General features: G+C 45.5%; 2 protein-coding genes across 2 annotated transcripts in view; one reads left to right on the top strand and one right to left on the bottom strand.

Moving 5' to 3' along the window:
* SATB1 (SATB homeobox 1) overlaps positions 1 to 3,003 on the bottom strand; it is a 100,003-nt gene extending 97,000 nt beyond the window's left edge. Inside the window, exon 1 of the mRNA XM_086416067.1 lies at positions 2,850 to 3,003. The gene's annotated coding sequence lies outside the window, so the exon portion shown is untranslated. The remainder of the gene's footprint in view (positions 1 to 2,849) is intronic.
* LOC147378844 (uncharacterized) lies at positions 1,450 to 11,677 on the top strand. The gene is made up of 5 exons (XM_086415019.1): positions 1,450 to 1,559; positions 1,630 to 1,726; positions 1,839 to 2,551; positions 6,065 to 6,103; positions 6,525 to 11,677. Exons 1-5 carry the CDS (start codon positions 1,450 to 1,452, stop codon positions 6,583 to 6,585), a joined length of 1,020 nt encoding a protein of 339 aa, XP_086271145.1. The 3' UTR covers positions 6,586 to 11,677.
* Positions 11,678 to 18,800: the final 7,123 nt, after the last annotated feature.

Below are 18,800 nucleotides of genomic sequence, written 5' to 3'. Positions count from 1 at the left end.
ATGAGGAACAGGTGCTTGTCACCTGACCTTTTAGGCCTAATTTAGGATCCTCAACCTATCACACGAACAAAAATCACTGAAGATCTCCCCCAGATATTTCCCTTTTTGCTAATTTAATGCAGACTTGCTGAACCATCACTCAGCACATCATCTTATTCAATCGCAGGTTCCTATAGCTGGCAGCAGACTTCTGTGCAGAAATAAACCAACATTCATTTTGTTGCTGTTCTCATTTAAGATGCTGTGAGACAAAAGAACTACTTTTGTAGATTATCAACCAAAGAATATATTAATTTATTACAACAACTGAACAAAAGGCATTCCTTTGGAATACTTTTACATACAAAGAACTATTATTTATTACATATTTCAGCTTGTGGGAAAATGAAGAATGCATTGATTCTGGAAATAACTATTCAGACTTTTGGAAGTTCTTTAAGTCTGCTTTCTCTGCTGATCTTTCCCCTGCTTCTCCCCCTTGTCCCCCTCTGCCCCCTGCCCCCTCCCCCCACACATTTTAAGGCACTAGTACTTCAGGAGGGAAATCCCTATCTGTTCTTTTCTCATCCATCATGTGTATTCATTATTCAGAAAGGAATACAAAATTGAGCAGGGATTTTTATTTCTCCTGTATAATCTTGTTACAATGTAGCCATGCTCAAATTTAACAATGCTTTGTATTTTATAGCTACTGTTTACATATTATGTATTACATATGACTGAACAACTCTACATTTAAAATATTGTTTCCATTAGGAAAAATATAAAGTAATAAGTGTCAAATGGAGATGAAGAATAAACATGCCTGGTATATTTATAAAATGCATAGTCATTTAAAATGTACACAAATAGGATACATATTTCGCTACTGTTACATTTTATATACTATTCACATCGTTTAAAGTGTATTTAATAATGTGCCTAACCAAGTTAATTACAGTATTTATGTCTGCTGATTGTGTTAAACACTTGGAGAGGTAGTGAAAGATACAGCCAGTTACTTCTGCTAACTAAAGTTGAAATTATGCACTTATTATAACCTTTTCTAACAATGTGAGAAAAACAGAGTAAATATATTAAATTTGTTTCACAACAGATGCTTAGGTTGTTAATATTTAAGATGCCTATTCATGCTATTCCTGTCTGCACATTTGTCAAAAATGTAAGCCTGAATGCTAATGTTTGCCAGCAGACTGGAGCAGTCAGTATATGAACGTACTCCTGTTCTACTAAAATAATATGCAAAAGAAATAAAGGACTGCTGCTAAATCATAGCAGAGTACCACACAGATTAAAGATTTTTAGAGCAAACACCTCAACCTTGGCTGTCTCATCTTTTTCTTTTTTTCCCAAGCTACGTTTGACTGCAGAATAAATCTTAATTCCCGATATCTCAGAAAAATTCACTTTAGATTGGGTGTAAATTTCAATAAAATTTCAGCGGCATGAATGACTGTCGGCAGCACAAACACTGGATTTCGGGACCTGCTTGGGACAAATCCTGACCCCAGCAGTCGCGTGTTCCTCGGTCCTAACCCCTTCTCTGTCCTCTTGGGAAAGTAAGGTCCCCTGGCCTCCCAGGAGGGAACCCCAGCCAGTAGGGGCAGAAAGGTTCTCTCCTGAGACTAGGACTTGTTTCGTCTTTCGCTTTTCTCGGTCTCCTTACAACCATGTGGAGTCCAAGACTCCCAGCGTTTGCCTGAAAATCCGGAATGCTGCGGAGAAAGTTCGCCAGGGTCCAAGTTGCCAACCAGGGCGCTCTGAGAGGCGATCATGAGGTTGACACTTAGAAGTGAAAGGTGCTACGCTCTAGTGGCGATCCGGGCCGAAACGTCTAGCAAGAGCCCCGAGACCCTCTCCGTGGCTTCTGGGGGCGCCCGGGCGTCCAGCCCAGTGGGTCTCCCGGGTCCCGGCACGCGCCTGTCACTGCCCGGAGCAGCCGCCGGCCAGCCCTGCCCTCTCCCCGAGGTTGTGCAAACCCGCGCCCCGCCAGCCCCGGAGCCTGGGCGGCGGAGCGCCCCGCGAAGGCCGCGGCGCCCGGGCCGCGGCCGCGGGGGGAGACTCGGCGCGGACCGCAGGCCGCCCCGGTGCGGTCCCGGCCCTCGGGGGTGTGGGGCGGCGCGCCCTGCGGCCCTCAGCCCGACCCCCAGCCCCGCCCGCGTTCGCCCCGGGAGCCGGTCAGGACCCACCTGCCTACCGCCGGCGAGGGCTCGACACGCCGGGCGCCGCCGCTTTCCAACTCCCGGCTCCAAGTTGAGCGCCCCGGCGCCGAGCGGCTCCGGGCTGGAGAAGTTGCCGCAAACTTCCCGCGCCCCCCTCGCCGCCCCCGGCGGGCGCGCGGGCCGGGACGGATGCTGAGCCTGATCCACGCGGCCGGCCGACGGGACCTTCCCGCTCCGCGCCGGGCGCCGCGCGGCCAAGCCGGCTCCGGGGCGCACACAGCGGGTCCCCGCGAGCTCCCGGCGCGCTTCCCGAGTCCCCTTTTCTCTTGCCAAAGAGGGTCCCACGGCGGGCCCGGAGGCGTTCGTTCAGCCGTAGTCTGTCGGGGCAGGTGTGTGCGCGCGTCCACACCCCGAGGGAGGGCGAGTGAGCCCCCTGCGGCCCCGGCCTGGGCGCCCCCTCCCCTCCCCGGCCCCCGGCCGTCCCTCCGGATCCCGCCGCGCGCGGGAGGAGGGCCTCGGGGACCCCTGTGGCCGGGCGACCCCCACGAGGCGCCCCGCGTGCGGGTCCCGCGGTGAAGTTTGGATCGCTTCCGAGCAAAGCAGAGACCGAGGGAAAAGAGCACGAATAGGGCCAAAAAAAAAAAAGAGAGAGAAAGGAGCGAGGGCGGGGAGGGAAGCGGCACTCACTCAGGCTGGGGCGCCGGGGGCGGCGGGGGGCGCGCCGGCGTCGGGCTCCAGAGGCGGCGGGCTCGGCCTCCAGTGCCGCCGCCGCCCGGGCTGCGGCCGCCGCGGAAGTTAATTGCAACTTGACTGCAAGTTGTCTTCTTTTCCCATCCGGAGTGGGCGTTTAAAGGGGAGAGCGAGGCGCGGAGCGAGCGCGCGAGCGCGCGGGGCCGGGGGAAGGAAGGGGGAGGGGGTGCGGCCGGGGGGAGGGGGCGGGGGCGGCGGCGCCCGCGGTCTGGAGGCACCGGGGCGCCCCCCGCGGGAGCCCGCAGCCGCCCGGGCGCGCATCCAGCCGCAGCCCCGGGCCGGGCACGCTGCGCCCGGGGCTCGGCGGACCCGCGCGCCGCCGCCGCCGCCGCCGCGGCTCCCGCCCGGTTCTCCCCCTGGCGGCGGAGCCTCGGCGGCCGCCCGCCCGCAGGGCGCGCCGGAGCCCTAGCCGCCGCCGCCGCCGCCGCCGCGCGCCGCTCCCGGCTCCCTCCCCGCGCGCGCCGGCCGGGCCCGGGGTGCAGCGGGCGGCCAGGGGCGCGCGCCGAGACGGGCGCCGGAGCCGCGACCACCCGGGCGCGAGGGTAAGTGTGGGCGCGCGGGGGGCGCGGCGCGGCCCTGGGCGCCGCCAGCCCGGCCCCTCGCCTCTCCCGGGCCCCCCGCCTCCTGCAGCCGGCGGCTTCCTCCCGCGGTTCGCTGTTTGGCTGGGCTTTTGGGGGGTACGGGGGGGCTCCGGGGGTGACTGTGGCTGAGTGCCAGCGGAGGAGGAAGTCAGGGCAGAGGACCCCCGCGCCGCGCCCCCACCCAGGCCGGCCGGTGGGCGGAGGCTCGCCCCCCGCCCGGGGCGCAGGACCGGCTCTCCCCTCCGCGGCGCTCGGTGGAGACGATCCCTCCTAGAGGGCCTCCTTGCCCGCCAGGCGGCTCCGCTCCCCTCCCCGCGCCCCACCCTCGGCCCGCAGCGCCCCATCCGGGAGCGCGGCGCCCCCTCCGCGGAGCACGTGGCGGGCGAGTCGGGGTCCTCCTGCAGACCCCCTCCCCCGCCGCCACTCCTCGTTCATTGAATGTCCTCCCGGGGCAGCGCTCCTGCTTTTCACCCCATTGGCCAAAGACGCCTAAACTGAGGTCCACTCGCTCCACAGAGCAGGGAGCACAAAGGGCAAGTCAGGAGGCTGAAATGACTGGGGACTCGGGGAGCGGGGCGAGGGGACCTTTCCAGAGGGGACTGAGACGCCACAGGCCTCGGGGGGCTGGGTGACCGAGGACCCCGGGCTGAGGAGAAACGGGAACTCGGTTTGTCCTCTTTTCCTAAGGGAGCTCACAGGTCTTTTGTGTCGTTTTGTCTTTGGGAAATTCGCAAGGAGTATGACCACAGAAAATGACTCCTGTTTACTCAAAGTTAAGGAAATTGGGGAAACGAGGTGTTTTTCTGTGTGTGTGTGTGTGTGTGTGTGTGTGTGTGTGTAGTTAAGTTTGTGGCTTGAACTGTCAAACGTCAGTTTGTAACAGTAAGCACCGCAGAGGCGCCGCGGTGTATTTTTTAGAAGCTGCACTTTCTTGAGTTCGTTCACTTACGGCTGGCTCTCTCATGAAGCCCCCGTAAATAACTGTGCTTCGAGGGAAGCTCCGGGAGCAGGAGGCAGAAGGCTCAGATCTCCGTCCCGCCAGTACAGAGCACTGTTTGCAGGGAAGTTCCTGGAAAGTGGCTGTGGGCTGAGAACTCAGCTTTTCCTCAAAGCTCTGTGAGGTCCTCTTCTGTCAGATGTCTATGAATAAGGCACCCTGGGAAAATCCTGATGTCCTTGCCGGCTTGCTTTATCTTTTACACGGTGGTTGAATCTACTTTCAAGTCCTGGTAACAGCACATCGACTGTGCTGTATTTCTGTGTGGTTTTTCTAAATAAAAGGAGAGCAGCGCTTGTCTTCACCCTGGCTTCTGATATGCCCATTCTTTTCTATTAATGGGTGTTGAATTCACTGGAATTGATCCGTCTTTTTCAGTTGATTGTCATTTTATGCAGAGTCGGCAATCGCAAAGACGGAAGAATGTAGAAAGTTCATGAATTAGTGTTCTTTTAGAGAACTGGCACCTTGCTTTTTAAGACACAGGTGCCCACCTCAGCTCCTGGTTCTAAAGCAAAGCAAAAAGGTGTAAATGATCCCAGTGGGCAAAACAAAATCAAACACAAGTGTTTCTTCCTGGACCACTTTTCTGCCTCCACAGGATCCAAAAGACACTAAATCCTTCTGCCTTCATTTACCAAAATGCTGAATAGCCTAACTAGTACCAATATCTCCATCTGGGGATGACATCAGGTTTGGAATGGAAAGAATAAATTCTCAGTCTTTAATTGCTGCTTATTAGCAATTTCTTATAGCAGGCAGCTGATTCTCCAATTCTGAAAGCCTGAAATGAAGCTTAGCAGAAATGGAAATATTGAAAAAAAAGGTTGTTTCTTCTCCCTTACATACTTTTACATTACTCATCTACTACCCCAAGTCATTCACCACACCCTCAGAATTTAAGGTGGTAAACCAAGGGAATGTTTTGCTCCAACTTTTTGAATTTGTTTTTCCCCTTGCAAATAGTCTTATACAGAGAACTCATAGGCACTATTACAACATAGAATTGTGTAACAATGGGTACAGTACATGAAATAACATATCTTGTAAACTCTTATGTAAACCTTTCCCCCTGGCACATAGTAGGAATACATTAAACACTTACCCAATTAAGAAGTTAATGAAATATTGTAATTGGCCACAAATTCGATAGTACAGGGCTAAGGGTTTTTTTTGTTTTTTGTTTTTTTTTCAGAAGGAAGAATCATTTTGCCTGAAAATTATTAGGGTAATATATTTGTGCTCCTTGGTTTCTTTTGTTTTGTTTTGTTTTTGTTTTTTAAACAAGTCCAAACCTAATTTAAATGGTTGAAAGACAAGTATATCTGAAACATATCAATCAGTTAATAATAATAGCTAGTGTCAAATGCTGACTATTTTCTAGGAGGACAGACAATAAACTATTGTGTCCTAAATAGCATGAGAAAGATGCGAAGGAAGAATAAGAGTATTGGCCTGCAAGGGACTTATTTGCTGGGAAAATTACATTAAATTCAGACAACTCAGTGGGTCAGTAAATGGCTTGAGGCAAAGGAATACTTTAAATAAATAGATTTTTTTTTTTTCTTTTTTAGACCAGAGGAAATAGACATCCTGAAGTTCCAGGTTGGCAGGTATTTTTAGAGTTAATTCGTTGAGTCAAAACTTTCGGGGCCATCCAAACAAACATCTTGAGTGAAAAGAAGCTTGCCCCTTACCTCCAAAGAGATGAGGATTTTGTCTATAGAACACTTACCCAGGGTAGAATTTAGTGTACACTGTATGAATGAACAATAACCTAAGTAGTTCATTCCATCTTTATATACTTTGTACATCTTTTTCTTAAACTGCAGAGAATCAGTCTTCCTAAAATGTCCAGCTGTCAGTCTTAGTTCTGCCACTTGCTGCAAACCAGAGCCATCTGTCATATCAGTCAGGATAGGCTGTGTTAGCTGGAGTGACAAACAGTCCCAAGAATTAGTAACCATGATGGCACAAGTTGTCTTGGTGTGTGATGTGTCTGCTGCAGGTTGACTGGTCTCTTCCGTGTCCTAGGCCGACAATGTTGCTCTGGGAGAATGAAGATCACCCTGGAGAGTCTCATGCTGGTATTTAAATGCTGCGGCCACAAGGCACACCTCTTCTGGGCTCACGACTCACTGTCCAGGACTAGCGACGTGGCTGCATGGAATCATCTCAAGACCAGATAGGGCAGTCTGTCTTGCTGTCTGTGCTCCATAGTGGAGAGCTGTGCTGCACAGTTCTAAGGACTGCTTTACTCATGGCGGCTCGTGTCCACATGCCCACTCCAGATAAATGATTTCTTCCTGCCACTCGGGGGCCCAGATGTTCCGCTCCTCAGGGCAGGCGCTCCCAGAGAGACCACTAGCTAATAAGAGACACGCTCTGGGTCCTTTCACCGTCAGCTCTCTGAATGCAGCATGATCATTCGCCCCTCCACACCGAGACGTGGTGCCCTATTGATTTTAAGTCTCTTTTACTTAAAATGCACTTACTTCTGTTGTTTATATTTCATTGTCTCAAGGCTTGTTTTCCCTGAAAGGCTGCGATGAACAGGAACTTTTAAGAGCTGCTATCTGGAGATGTCATGATCATTATCAAACTTTGAAATTTGGTTTCAAGTCATGACTTCCCTTATTTTAAATGTCATAGTCTTGTGACACAGATAAAGCGTTCTCCTGGAAGTATCCATTCATGCATCCGTTCATCCAGCTTTTTGTGCATTCGGTGAACACTGTGTGCCTACCAGGTGCCGGGCACCATATGAAGAGTTGGGGATATGGAGGTGGGTGGTTGTTGTTTAGTCGCTAAGTCGTGTCTGACTGTTTTGCAACCTCATGGGCTGTAGCCCGCCAGGCTTCTCTGTCCATGGGATTTCCCAGGCAAGAATACTGGAATGGGTTGCCATTTCCTTCTCCAGGGCATCTTCCTGACCCAGGGATCGAACCAGCGCCTCCTGCATTGGCAGGTAGATTCTTTACCCCTGAGTCACCTGGGAAGCCCTATGGAGTGGATAGAGTCCTCCTTTGCAAGAAATATATTTTCCAACTGGACAAATAGAATTTTGAATTTTGATTTCTATTAGAATTGCAATAGTAATAGAGCCACCTAGTGCTGTGGGAACACTAGGATAGAAGCAAATAACTCTCTGGTGGGATTGAGGAACGTTCCACGGAGACATTGGACTAAGTCTTGAGGATAAATGAGATTCCTTTAGGCAGGAAAGGAAGCTGGAGGGAGGGTTGTTGAAGCAGAGAGTCCATCATGAGTCAGGGGCCTGAGGATGACAAAGCTTGTCATTTAGTGAACTACAGAGAATTCACTGTGGCTGGAACGGGGTCTTTACAAAGGATGAAACCAAAGAGCTTCAAGCTGTGAAGATCCTCGGAGACATACTCTGCATAGACATTATCCCATCCCTCAAGGGATTTCAAACTCTTACATCTCCCTTGGTCCAAGCATGAATGTAAATGAACAAAGCAGGTGGAGCTGAAGCCATTAGGGACTGTGGCAAGCAGGAGAAGAGGTTCTTTGTCTAAATGTAGTGGTCAGTTTGGCCAGTGGTGCCGGATGTCAGACCTTCCAACTTTTAAAGAGAAGCTGCTGATTCAGATTTATATGAAAAATTAAAACATTACATGTTGAGGACTTATCCACATTTTAAAGAACACACATAGAGGGAAAACATGTCTATGGGTCAAAACCAGCTTAAGAATCCCCAGTTGCATGTCTCTTGCTGCAGGAGCCAGGGAGTCATTAAAGCGTATAAAGATAGGATAATACCGTCAGGTCCCTCTAGAAGGATCCCTCTGGAGGCAGAGTGGACAGGAAAATCTTGGAGCCAGGAGAGTCTAGCCGATACTTCATAACCATTTGAGTGATGATGCAAAGCCCTTGATAAGGACACAACCTTCCGAGTATATAGGGTACATGCGTGCTCAGTTGCTAAGTCACGTCAGACTGTGACTCCGTGGACTGCAGCCCGCCAGGCTCCCCTGTCCTTGAGATTCTCCAGGCAAGAATACCAGAGTGGGTTGCCATTTCCTCCTCCAGGGGATCTTCCCAACCCAGGGACTGAACTGGTGTCTCCTGCATCTCCTGCATTGGCAGGCAGATTTTTAACCACTGCAGCACCTGGGAAGGCCATGCATGGGGGAGACCCAATAAATATTTACAAAACTAATGAACGAAAGAGAAGAAATGTTCAGAGGAGGGACACACGTTTTGAGTCCTCCTTATGTTATGCCCTTCCTTTGCTAGACTGTTTGTTTTTCAAGACCACAATGATGGTTTATTTTAATGACTTAAAAAAATTTCTTGGCATATCGTTGTTTTCAGCATCGTGTTGGTTTTCGGCGTACAGCATAGTAATTCAGTTACACGTATGCATATATTCATTCTTCTTCAGATTCACTTCCCGTATTGGTTATATGGAATATTGAGTAGAGTTCCCTGTGCTGTACAATAGGCCCTTGTTGTTGTCTGTTTTATATATAGTAGTGTGTGTGTTAATCCCAAGCTCCTAACTTATTCCTCCTTGCTGCATCCATTTCCCTTTTGATAACTGTAAGTTTATTTTCAAAATTTGTGTGTCTATGTCTGTTTGGAAACATGTTCATTTATATCATTTTTTTAAAACTTCACATATGAGTGATATCATACTTGTCTTTCTCTGCCTGACTTAGTTTTCTCTGACAGATGGATGGATAAAGAAGATGTGGTATGTGTAAGCAGTGGAATATTACTCAGCCATGAAGAAGAATGGAGTAATGCCCTTGCAGCAATGTGGATGCACCATGATCTTTTCTTGATTGGATACAATTTTTCTGTATCACTCTCTGATAAATATTACTGTTTGTTTTTTAATGCACAAATCATTCAGTGCAGGACACAAAGATCAGCAGCTGTCAGAATATCTACTCTCTAGGACTGAGCTTTCTGATCTGTCCACCTTCTTAAGGAATGCCAGCTGAACAGATGGATCTTATTCCAGGCCCTACAACTGGACTCTCGGGCTCCGTGAAACTGTAGAGACCCATTTGGATAGCTTATGTATGTTTCTAGTGAAAGCCAAGCTCCTTATTACTATCCCCCAGAGTATATTATAACTCAGTCTGTCCTACCCATATGCCTAAGACTGTCTCAATGTTGTTAATTTTTCAGTTAAAAAAGCGTGAGTCCACTGAACTCTTCTTTCTCACAGCTTCTCTCCTGCTTTGAAACCATACTTGTCTGCCGTTCCACAGTCAGCAGTCTGAAAGAACTCCCCACACTCTCCCATAAACTCCTATAAAATCTTAGAATCACTGGGTATTTTTTCATAAGGTGTGGCGGTTTCTTGTAGGTTCTGTCCCCCTGGGCACATCCAGATTCTCCAAGCCACTCGGTTCACTGGAAATGAAATCTTTAAATTCTCAACAACTCGCTCTACAAATTGTCATTTTTTAGCTCAGCTTTCCTGAGGTTTAATCTCTATAGGATAAAACACACCTATTTTATATATTCTGTGAGTTTCGAAGACAGTGGAGCAGCATGAACAAACTATACTATTTTCAGCAAACTTCAGAATAAATCAATGGGCAGAACAGAAAGTGAAGAGGAGCTAAACAGCCTCTTGATGAACATGAAAGAGGAGAGTGAAAAGCTGTCTTAAAACTCAACATTCAAACACTAAGATTATGGCATCTGGTCCCATCATACCATGGCAAATAGATGGGGAAACAATGGAAACAGTGACAGACTATATTTTCTTGGGCTCCAAAATCACTGCAAATGGTGACTGCAGCCATGAAATGAAAAGATGTTTGCTCCTTGGAAGAAAAGCTATGACCAACCTAGACAGCGTATTAAAAAACAGAGACATTACTTGGCCAACAAAGGTCCATCTAGTCAAGGCTGTGGTTTTTCCAGAAGTCATGTATGGATGTGAGAGCTGGACTATAAAGAAAGCTGAGCACCGAAGAATTGATGCTTTTGAATTGTGGTGTTGGAGAAGACTCTTGATAGTCCCTTGGACTGCAGGAGATCCAACCAGTCCATCCTAAAGATCAGTCCTAAATATTCTTTGGAAGAACTGATGTTGAAGCTGGAATTCCAATACTTTGGCCACCTGATGTGAAGAACTGACTCATTGGAAAAGACTCTGATGCTGGGAAAGATGGAGGGCAGGAGGAGAAGAGGACAACAGAGGATGAGATGGTTGGATGGCATCACTGACTAGATGTTCATGAGTTCAAGCTCTGGGAGTTGGTGATGGATAGGGAAGCCTGGCGTGCTGCAGCCCATGGGGTCACAAAGAGTCAGACACAACTGAGCGACTGAACTGAACTGAGCCTTGGGTGTCTGACTACCTAGATTCTAATCCTGGTTCAACTACCTGTATGACCTAGAGCAAGTCTCCTAATATTCTGCCTCAACTTTCTTATCCTTGTGATGGAAATAATCATTTTAACCACCTCCTCTGGTAAGTATATGCCCAGTGTTTCAACACAGCTGGTACTCAATAAAGGCTCACAATTGCTTCTTTTGTTAATGTTTTCATTATGAATAATTCTAGTAGAAAAGAAATCCTGGGGTTTAAAGAAAAATAAAAATGAATTGACTGGAATGTAAGTGGGGTAGGAGCAAGTCCCTCCTGGGTGACTTGCTGGTGTGCCAGGGGTAAACAAAGCCCCGGAATAATGATGGCCACTGCTTCTGGAATATTTATTTTTTTACTTAAATATTTTGGAAGAAATTCTTTTTCTGTTACATACCCTGGAACTGAATACAACGTTTTGCATGCATTTTTAAGGAAAAGAAGTGTCTTTGAGACTTGGACAGGGAGGGGTGGGACCTGCGTGGGGACTGCCTTTGTTTCTTTCTGCTGCTCTGTATCCTCCATTGCTTTGATGGAAACATTTGCAAATTTCAGACCGTCCACCTAGCAGCATTTACCTCAAGGTGGTTAGAATACCTATTTTTATATGCCGTGAATGCTGCCCAAATGCAGAATCTTTGCCATTAGTCAGCGTTCACAGTTTGGATGAAAAGTCAGGAAGAAATGTATTAAAGCAGAAGCTTGGGAAGGTCAGGTCACCAGGAACAGAATTCTAGTTCTGGTTCTGTAACTCATCAGCTCGTTGGTGGATGTCTTCCCAACTGTCATTCCCACATACCTAGAATAAACACGTGCTGTTGAAAGAGCTTGTGATGGACACCTAATCTTCATTATCTCAATTTCCTAAGCCATAAAATTGGAACAGCAGATCTCAAACTTGAGTGTGTTCAGGAATTAGCTAGAATGCTCATTGCAATGCAGGTTCCTCGGCTCTAAGTCCAGGCATTCAGGTTCAGTAGAAACAAGCTGGGATCCAGCAATCCCCACGGATTTGAGAAATGAGGGCTGTAAGGGGGAAAATGCAACCCAAAACTGAGGTGCCTACTTCCTTGTTTACTCTCCCTGGTACATACACATTCTCACTCGCACCCACACGCTGAAAATGCTGTGTGAGGACTGCTTTTGGCATAGGTAGATCCAGCTGCTCAAACAGTGTCACCAACTATCTCTTGGTTCTGCTTTCTTCTGTTTTAACTTGATTCTCGGTCGGATTGTCCCTTCACTGGAGCAAGCTACCCTTCCAGGCTTCTATTCTTCTGACACAGGAACCCCAGCCCAAAGAGCTTCCCTCTTTCTCAAAGTTTCGAGCTAAAGAATTATACCTGGTTGTGACTGGATCAACTTAAATCCTATACCCAGACCTGGACTCATCACCCTGGTCAGGGGCTGTGGTACTCTGACTCACTAGTCTTGGGTCAAATGCCCACCTTGGATTCATGAATGTAGCCATCCTACCCAAATCAAGTAGTCTGCAGTTAAGGAGATATGATTCTCCAAGATAAATGGGATTATGTTTCCAGAAACAGGAAAAATGGATGCAAATTGACCAGAACTGTAGATTTCCAGCCACTACCTTACATTTTTTGAAAGCACTTAGATGAGAATGATGGAGAAGGAAATGGCAACCCACTCCAGTGTCCTTGCCTAGAGAATCCCCTGGACAGAGGAGCCTGGTGAGCTGCTATCTATGGGGTCACACAGAGTCGGACAGGACTGAAGTGACTTAGCAGCAGCAGCAGCAGATGAGAATGAGCCAACTGCTGTGTTACAGACGGACAACATATGTGTCGATACATTGAGGCCTTCAGCTTTCCAGGAGATCCAACAGGGCCTGGGAAAGGCTTGGGTTATTACAGTCCCTGACCCAGTTGCCTCATCCACTTACCCCAGTGTTTTTCAGTTCAGTTCAGTAGCTCAGTCATGTCCGACTCTTTGCAACCCCATGGATTGCAGCATGCCAGGCTTGCCTGTCCTTCACTATCTCCCGAAGTTTGCTCAAATTCATGTCCATTGAGTCAGTGATGCCATCCAACCATCTCATCCTCTGTCGTCCCCTTCTCCTCCTGCCTTCAGTCTTTCCCAGTATCAGGGTCTTTTCCAGTGAGTCATTTCTTCCCATCAGGTGGCCAAAGTGTTGGAGTTTCAGCTTCAGCATCTGTCCTTCCAATGAATATTCAGGACTGATTTCCTTTAGGATTGACTGGTTTGATCTCCAGTGTTTTTGGCTGATATTAAACATTTTCTATGTGTTCCACAAGGATGATTTATATGCAACTCACCTGTGACTTGCATATTGCAAATCAATGGATTTTGAGAATCATTCATAGTTTGGGGTCCTTTCTAACACATTAAGGTTATTAAGATCTGAGTAATTATTCTAAGATAACTTAGGTGTTGATTTATCCAACTGAAAGGACAATAAAAGCCCCAGTGATGTTGCAAAAAAGTGGGACAGAGCAAATGAACAAGCAGGACCAGCAGTTTACTCCTACTTGGACCTGGTTTTCAGTTTGCTTTTACTCAATACTCTTGGGCAGATACAGTCTATCCCACCTAACGGGTACAGTCCTCCTCTCGATCTCAGTTACTGTCTGGAACACTAAGGGATGCACGCTATACCCACAATGCAGAAGGATACGCTGCCAACAACATAGGGCAGAAAGCTGAGCTAACTCCTGGCCATCGGACACGTTTCAGGTGGATTATGTGCAAGTTCATGGCAGAAGGGAATTCTAATGAATGGACTGTCAGCCCATTCATTTCTTTCTTTCTGTTTTTTTCTGAGTAGTTTTTTTTTTTTTTTTTGTATTTTTTATTTTTTAACTTTACAATATTGTATTGGTTTTGCCATATATCAACATGAATCCGCCACAGGTATACATGTGTTCCCCATCCTGAACCCTTCTCCCTCCTCCCTCCCCATACCATCCCTCTGGGTCGTCCCAGTGCACCAGCCCCAAGCATCCAGTATCGTGCATCAAACCTGGACTGGCAACTCATTTCATATATGATATTATACATGTTTCAATGCCATTCTCCCAAATCATCCCACCCTCTCCCTCTCCCACAGGGTCCAAAAGACTGTTCTATACATTAATTTCTTAAGTGAAGAGACTACTGTGTTTTCTTAAACTCAGTAAGATGAGTAAAATAAGCGAAGTCTACCTCTTCACTTCAGTATTGTCATTAATTCAGGTTCAGATGGTCTCTCCATGCCCTCCCTTCCTGGTTTCATCTTCTCCAAAGCAGCCCATTGTGCCAGAGGAAGTGTTTCCAACCTGTGGTACTAGAATGACTAGACATCCACAGGGAAAGCAAACTACAAGCCCTTGATCCCTGCCTCACACCATACGCAGCAGCACATCAGCAACGAATTACAGCTGTAAATGTGGAAGCTGAAACCCTGAACTTTTAGAGCTTTATGTTTTAAAGCATACATTGAACATAGACCAAGTTTGCTTAAAAAAGCCTGAAAAATGATAATCATAAAGAAAAAAACTAGATAAATTACATATTAAAAATTCTCCTCATTAAAGAAAAGGGAACGACTAAAGCCTCAAAAATCTGTATGCAGGTCAGGAAGCAACAGTTAGAACTGGACATGGAACAACAGACTGGTTCCAAATAGGAAAAGGAGTCTGTCAAGGCTGTATATTGTCACCCTGCTTATTTAACTTATATGCAGAGTACATCATGAGAAACACTGGGCTGGAAGAAGCACAAGCTGGAATCATGACTGCTGGGAGAAATGTCAATAACTTCAGATATGCAGATGACACCACCCTTATGGCAGAAAGTGAAGAAGAACTAAAGAGCCTCTTGATGAAAGTGAAAGAGGAGAGTGAAAAACTTGGCTTAAAGCTCAACATTCAGAAAACGAAGATCATGACATCCGGTCCCATCACTTCATGGCAAATGATGGAGAAATGGTGGAAACAGTGGCAGACTATTCTGGGGGGGCTCCAAAATCACTGAAGATGGTGACTGCAGCCATGAAATTAAAAGACACTCCTTGGAAGAAAAGTTATGACCAACCTAGGCAGCATGTTAAAAAGCAGAGACATTACTTTGCCAGCAAAGGTCCCTCTAGTCAAGGCTATGGTTTTTCCAGTAGTCACGTATGGATGTGAGAGTTGGACTATAAAGAAAGCTGAGTACCGAAGAATTGATGCTTTTGAACTGTGGTGTTGGAGAAGACTCTTGAGAGTCCCTTGGAATGCAAGGAGATCCAACCAGTCCATCCTAAAGGAAATCACTCCCGAATATTCATTGGAAGGACTAATATTGAAGCTGAGACTCCAATACTTTGGCCACCTGATGCAAAGAACTGACTCATTGGAAAAGACCCTGATGCTGGGAAAGATTGAAGGTGGGAGGAGAAGGGGGCGACATAGGATAAGATGGTTGGATGGCATCACCGACTCAATGGACATGAGTTTGAGTACACTCTGGGAGTTGGTGATGGACAGGGAGGCCTGGCGTGCTGGGGTCCATGGGGTCGCAGAGTCGGACACGACTGAGCGACTGAACTGCACGGAAAGCCTGGGAATCCATGATTAAGCAAGCGTCGCCGTCAAGAGGATGTCCTCTCTCGTGCCTTGGTTCAAACTGGTTTGACTTGTAAATGCTAGAACAGACTCTGAGCTTGAGCGGAAAATGGAAAAGCCCTCTGGGGCTTTTCATGAGATCCAGAGTCAGGGGTGTGATGGGGCCACCAGGACAGGAAGTGCTGAAGCACTGAAGGGCGGCCATCAGTCTCCTTTCTCCAAACCTCCTCTTTGTCTTTCTTCCTGTGGCTGTCCCGCTGCTCCTCTCCTGCTTATGTAGCTGAGCATGGTTGCAGGTTGTTACTGAGCCTTGGATATCCCAGCAGAGCCACCCAGAGACAGGACTGCCTTTCTGTCTCCCACAGTTCTCAGGGAAGAGTCTGCTTGCTGCACCTGGGGCCATGACCACCCCTGGTCCAACAAACTGACCAAAGGACTGTATTTAAGGAAACACAGCAGCTCTTTTCGTCTCTGAGGCGGCAGGGTGAAAAGAAACTGCATTTCAGATGCTGTTCACTTGACATTCCCTCGTTACAGCACTGGAGTCAGAGTAGATGAAGTTTGTACTTGGTCAGTTTTTAAGGACTGCAAGTTTTAATGTGTTGATATACTGTCTCTTTGGTTATCTAATCTCAGCATCTCTGCATTTCTATCAGTTGACTGATACATATTAAAGACCATAAACGAAATTAGTTTATTTTTTAAATGGGCAAATTTATTTTTGAATTATTAGCCAAGATCTATCCAAATGCAGACATGCTTTGTTCTAGTCTGGATATGCAATAAAATTAATTTAAATAACTTTAATCAGCTTCAAAAACAGCAAATTTCAAGACAATTAGGTTAACTTTAAGAATTCATATTTATTGAGTTAACAGATGGTAAATTAAAAAACAATGAAGTTAATTTTTTAAATCATTCATTGGATTAGAAAAACAGACATTTAACGAAACTGTTTTTAAGCTGGATTTTTTTTTCATCCCAATATGCATATTTTAAGATTCCAATTTGGGGGACTTCTGTGAAGACACCGAATGAGTTGCAATATATGAAGACACTCCTCCAGCAAATTACTTTTTTAAAGGCTTTAAAACCATCTGCAAAAGAATTTTGTGCATCAACAATAAAAATATGAGAGAGAAGTGTATTCCAGATATTGGAAGGAGTGAAGAGTCTACTTTGTCACATTCCTACTGTAAGCTGTTTCTGGGCCTTCTGTGTTGCCTGCCCTGGCATACTTTGGGAGTTTCCTACGCTAGCAGAGTAAAAGTTACTCCTGGGCAGAATTGCATTTTAATGGTCAAACACAGGACTCCCCTTCGATGACTTCTTGGGCCTTGTGCATGAATGACTTGAAATATCTGAGCATCCCCATATGTGCTCCTTCGTTCTTTTTTGTTTTCTCCTTTGTTTTCTTTGTAAGTGCTAACAGTTGACTCTGTCGGCTTATAGGAGACGGGGAATTGCATGGGAGTACGCTGAAGGCACGGGAGCTTTTCCTCTGTAGGTGGAATTGGAAATAACACCACTAATAGATTAAGATAATCTTTGCATTTTTCCAAGGGAAAACCACTTGGCTCAGATGGTAAAGCGTCTGCCTACCATGCGGGAGACCTGGGTTCGATCCCTGAGTCAGGAAGATCCTCTGGAAAAGGAAATGGCACCCCACTCCAGTATTCTTGCCTGGAAAATCCCATGGATGGAGGAACCTGGTAGGCTACAGTCCATGGGGTCACAGAGAGTTGGACACGACTGAGCGACTTCACTTTACTTTGCATTTTACTGGCCATTGTTAGTTTTAACAGATGGCATATTTAGAACCTGAGTTATACCTGTGGAAGCAAATTATTCCATACAAATAATTGGATTAGATTTGTTTGAATGGCTCATTGTTCAATTGCTGTTATAGTTCTTTCCTCACCTCGGATAGTTGCAAACTGTAACAATTTATTTCATGGTCCTAGAAACCTCTTATCTAAAATGTGGTCTTACTTTACATTGTAAATCTAACATTACTTGGTCAGTAATGTTGAGAACTGTATTTACTGATTTTGAAAGAAAAATTTATTAATCATAATTTGAGTTAAAAACAGAGATATAAAAGCACACTTATTGACATTACTGTGGTAAAAATTATCTTATTTTTGTGCATTTGAAACTGTTCAGCCCCTAGTCCCTTTTCTCCTTGAAATAACTGTTTTTATAATAGTCTTTTGATAATACAAGTCTTCTTAGGAATGCAATTATAATAGTATAGCAGGACAGACTGTATTGTTTTTAATTAAACAGGTAAAAATAAGAATAGATTGTGATCAAATAAAAAATTCATTAGATGAAATTTCTGTTTTGCAAAAGTGGAAATAAGGGATACAGAAGAAAAACCGTAACTAGTCTAAACATCCAAAGAAAATGAATAAAAGTTCAAAGGAGAAGAGAAAAATGGGAAATTATGGAGCTCTGACTTAGAATGTAAGCTTCTTGAGAGCAATAAACATCTTATTGTAACCCTACCCCTAACAGAGCAGTTAATACACAGTATATACTATTAGTGTTATATAAATATTTCTTAAATTCGTGAATAAAATAATGCATGTTTCCTTGAAAATAAAGCAAGTGGATCAGAAGTAAAAAAGTTATAACTGAAGAACATTTTCTCTATATAAAAACTATAATGATATTGTAAGGTTTCTTTTGGGCAAAATTAAGGAATGGAGATAAATGTCTGGTCATAGGCTGGTTAATTTTTAAATTTTAGGACAAACAAAATTCCTTCAAGTATCTAAGAATACATTATACACACACACACACACACACACTTGTAGATTACCTTCATATTTCTTATTTAGAACAAGAACTTTTTAAGACCATTGGTCAATTTCTACACAATTTTATAGAAACAAGTTTGATTCTGCAAGTTTATGCCTACCTAATTATTGCCTTACGTGTAAAAACAACAGAAGAACATTTTAAAATCGGCAAAGTATCAGAAAATAGAACAACTAAGAGTATTTTCTGTAAAAATTGCAAAGATATGGCTTCTAGATGACTAAGAAGTGAGACAATATAAAAATTCAAGAATAGGAAATTTCAGGGAAAATGATTAGTGCTAACTAAGCCTTGAAGATAAAGATAAAGTAATAAATGAATAAAGTGCAGTGAACATTGAAGTGATTAAGAATTGATGCTGGTGACTAGATTTTTTTATTAAGGAAGCAATATTTTCAATAAAGTAATTCTGAAAAGGAGGTTTTAAAATTTTTAAATAAAGAGGCTGTAGCTAATGATCACCATGTGGAAAGAGAAACTGGACAAAACAAAAGAGATCATTAAAAGTTTTGCTTTCTTTTTAAATAATCAGGTAAGAATGTATTTAAAGATTGTTGT

This window comes from Bos grunniens, chromosome 1 (assembly GCF_055505025.1).
Source record: "Bos grunniens cultivar Pamir isolate PY7600 chromosome 1, Bosgru_T2T1.0, whole genome shotgun sequence".
NCBI lineage: Eukaryota > Metazoa > Chordata > Mammalia > Artiodactyla > Bovidae > Bos > Bos grunniens.
Note: the sequence above shows the minus strand (reverse complement) of the source record. Positions and strands in the feature narration are given on the sequence as shown.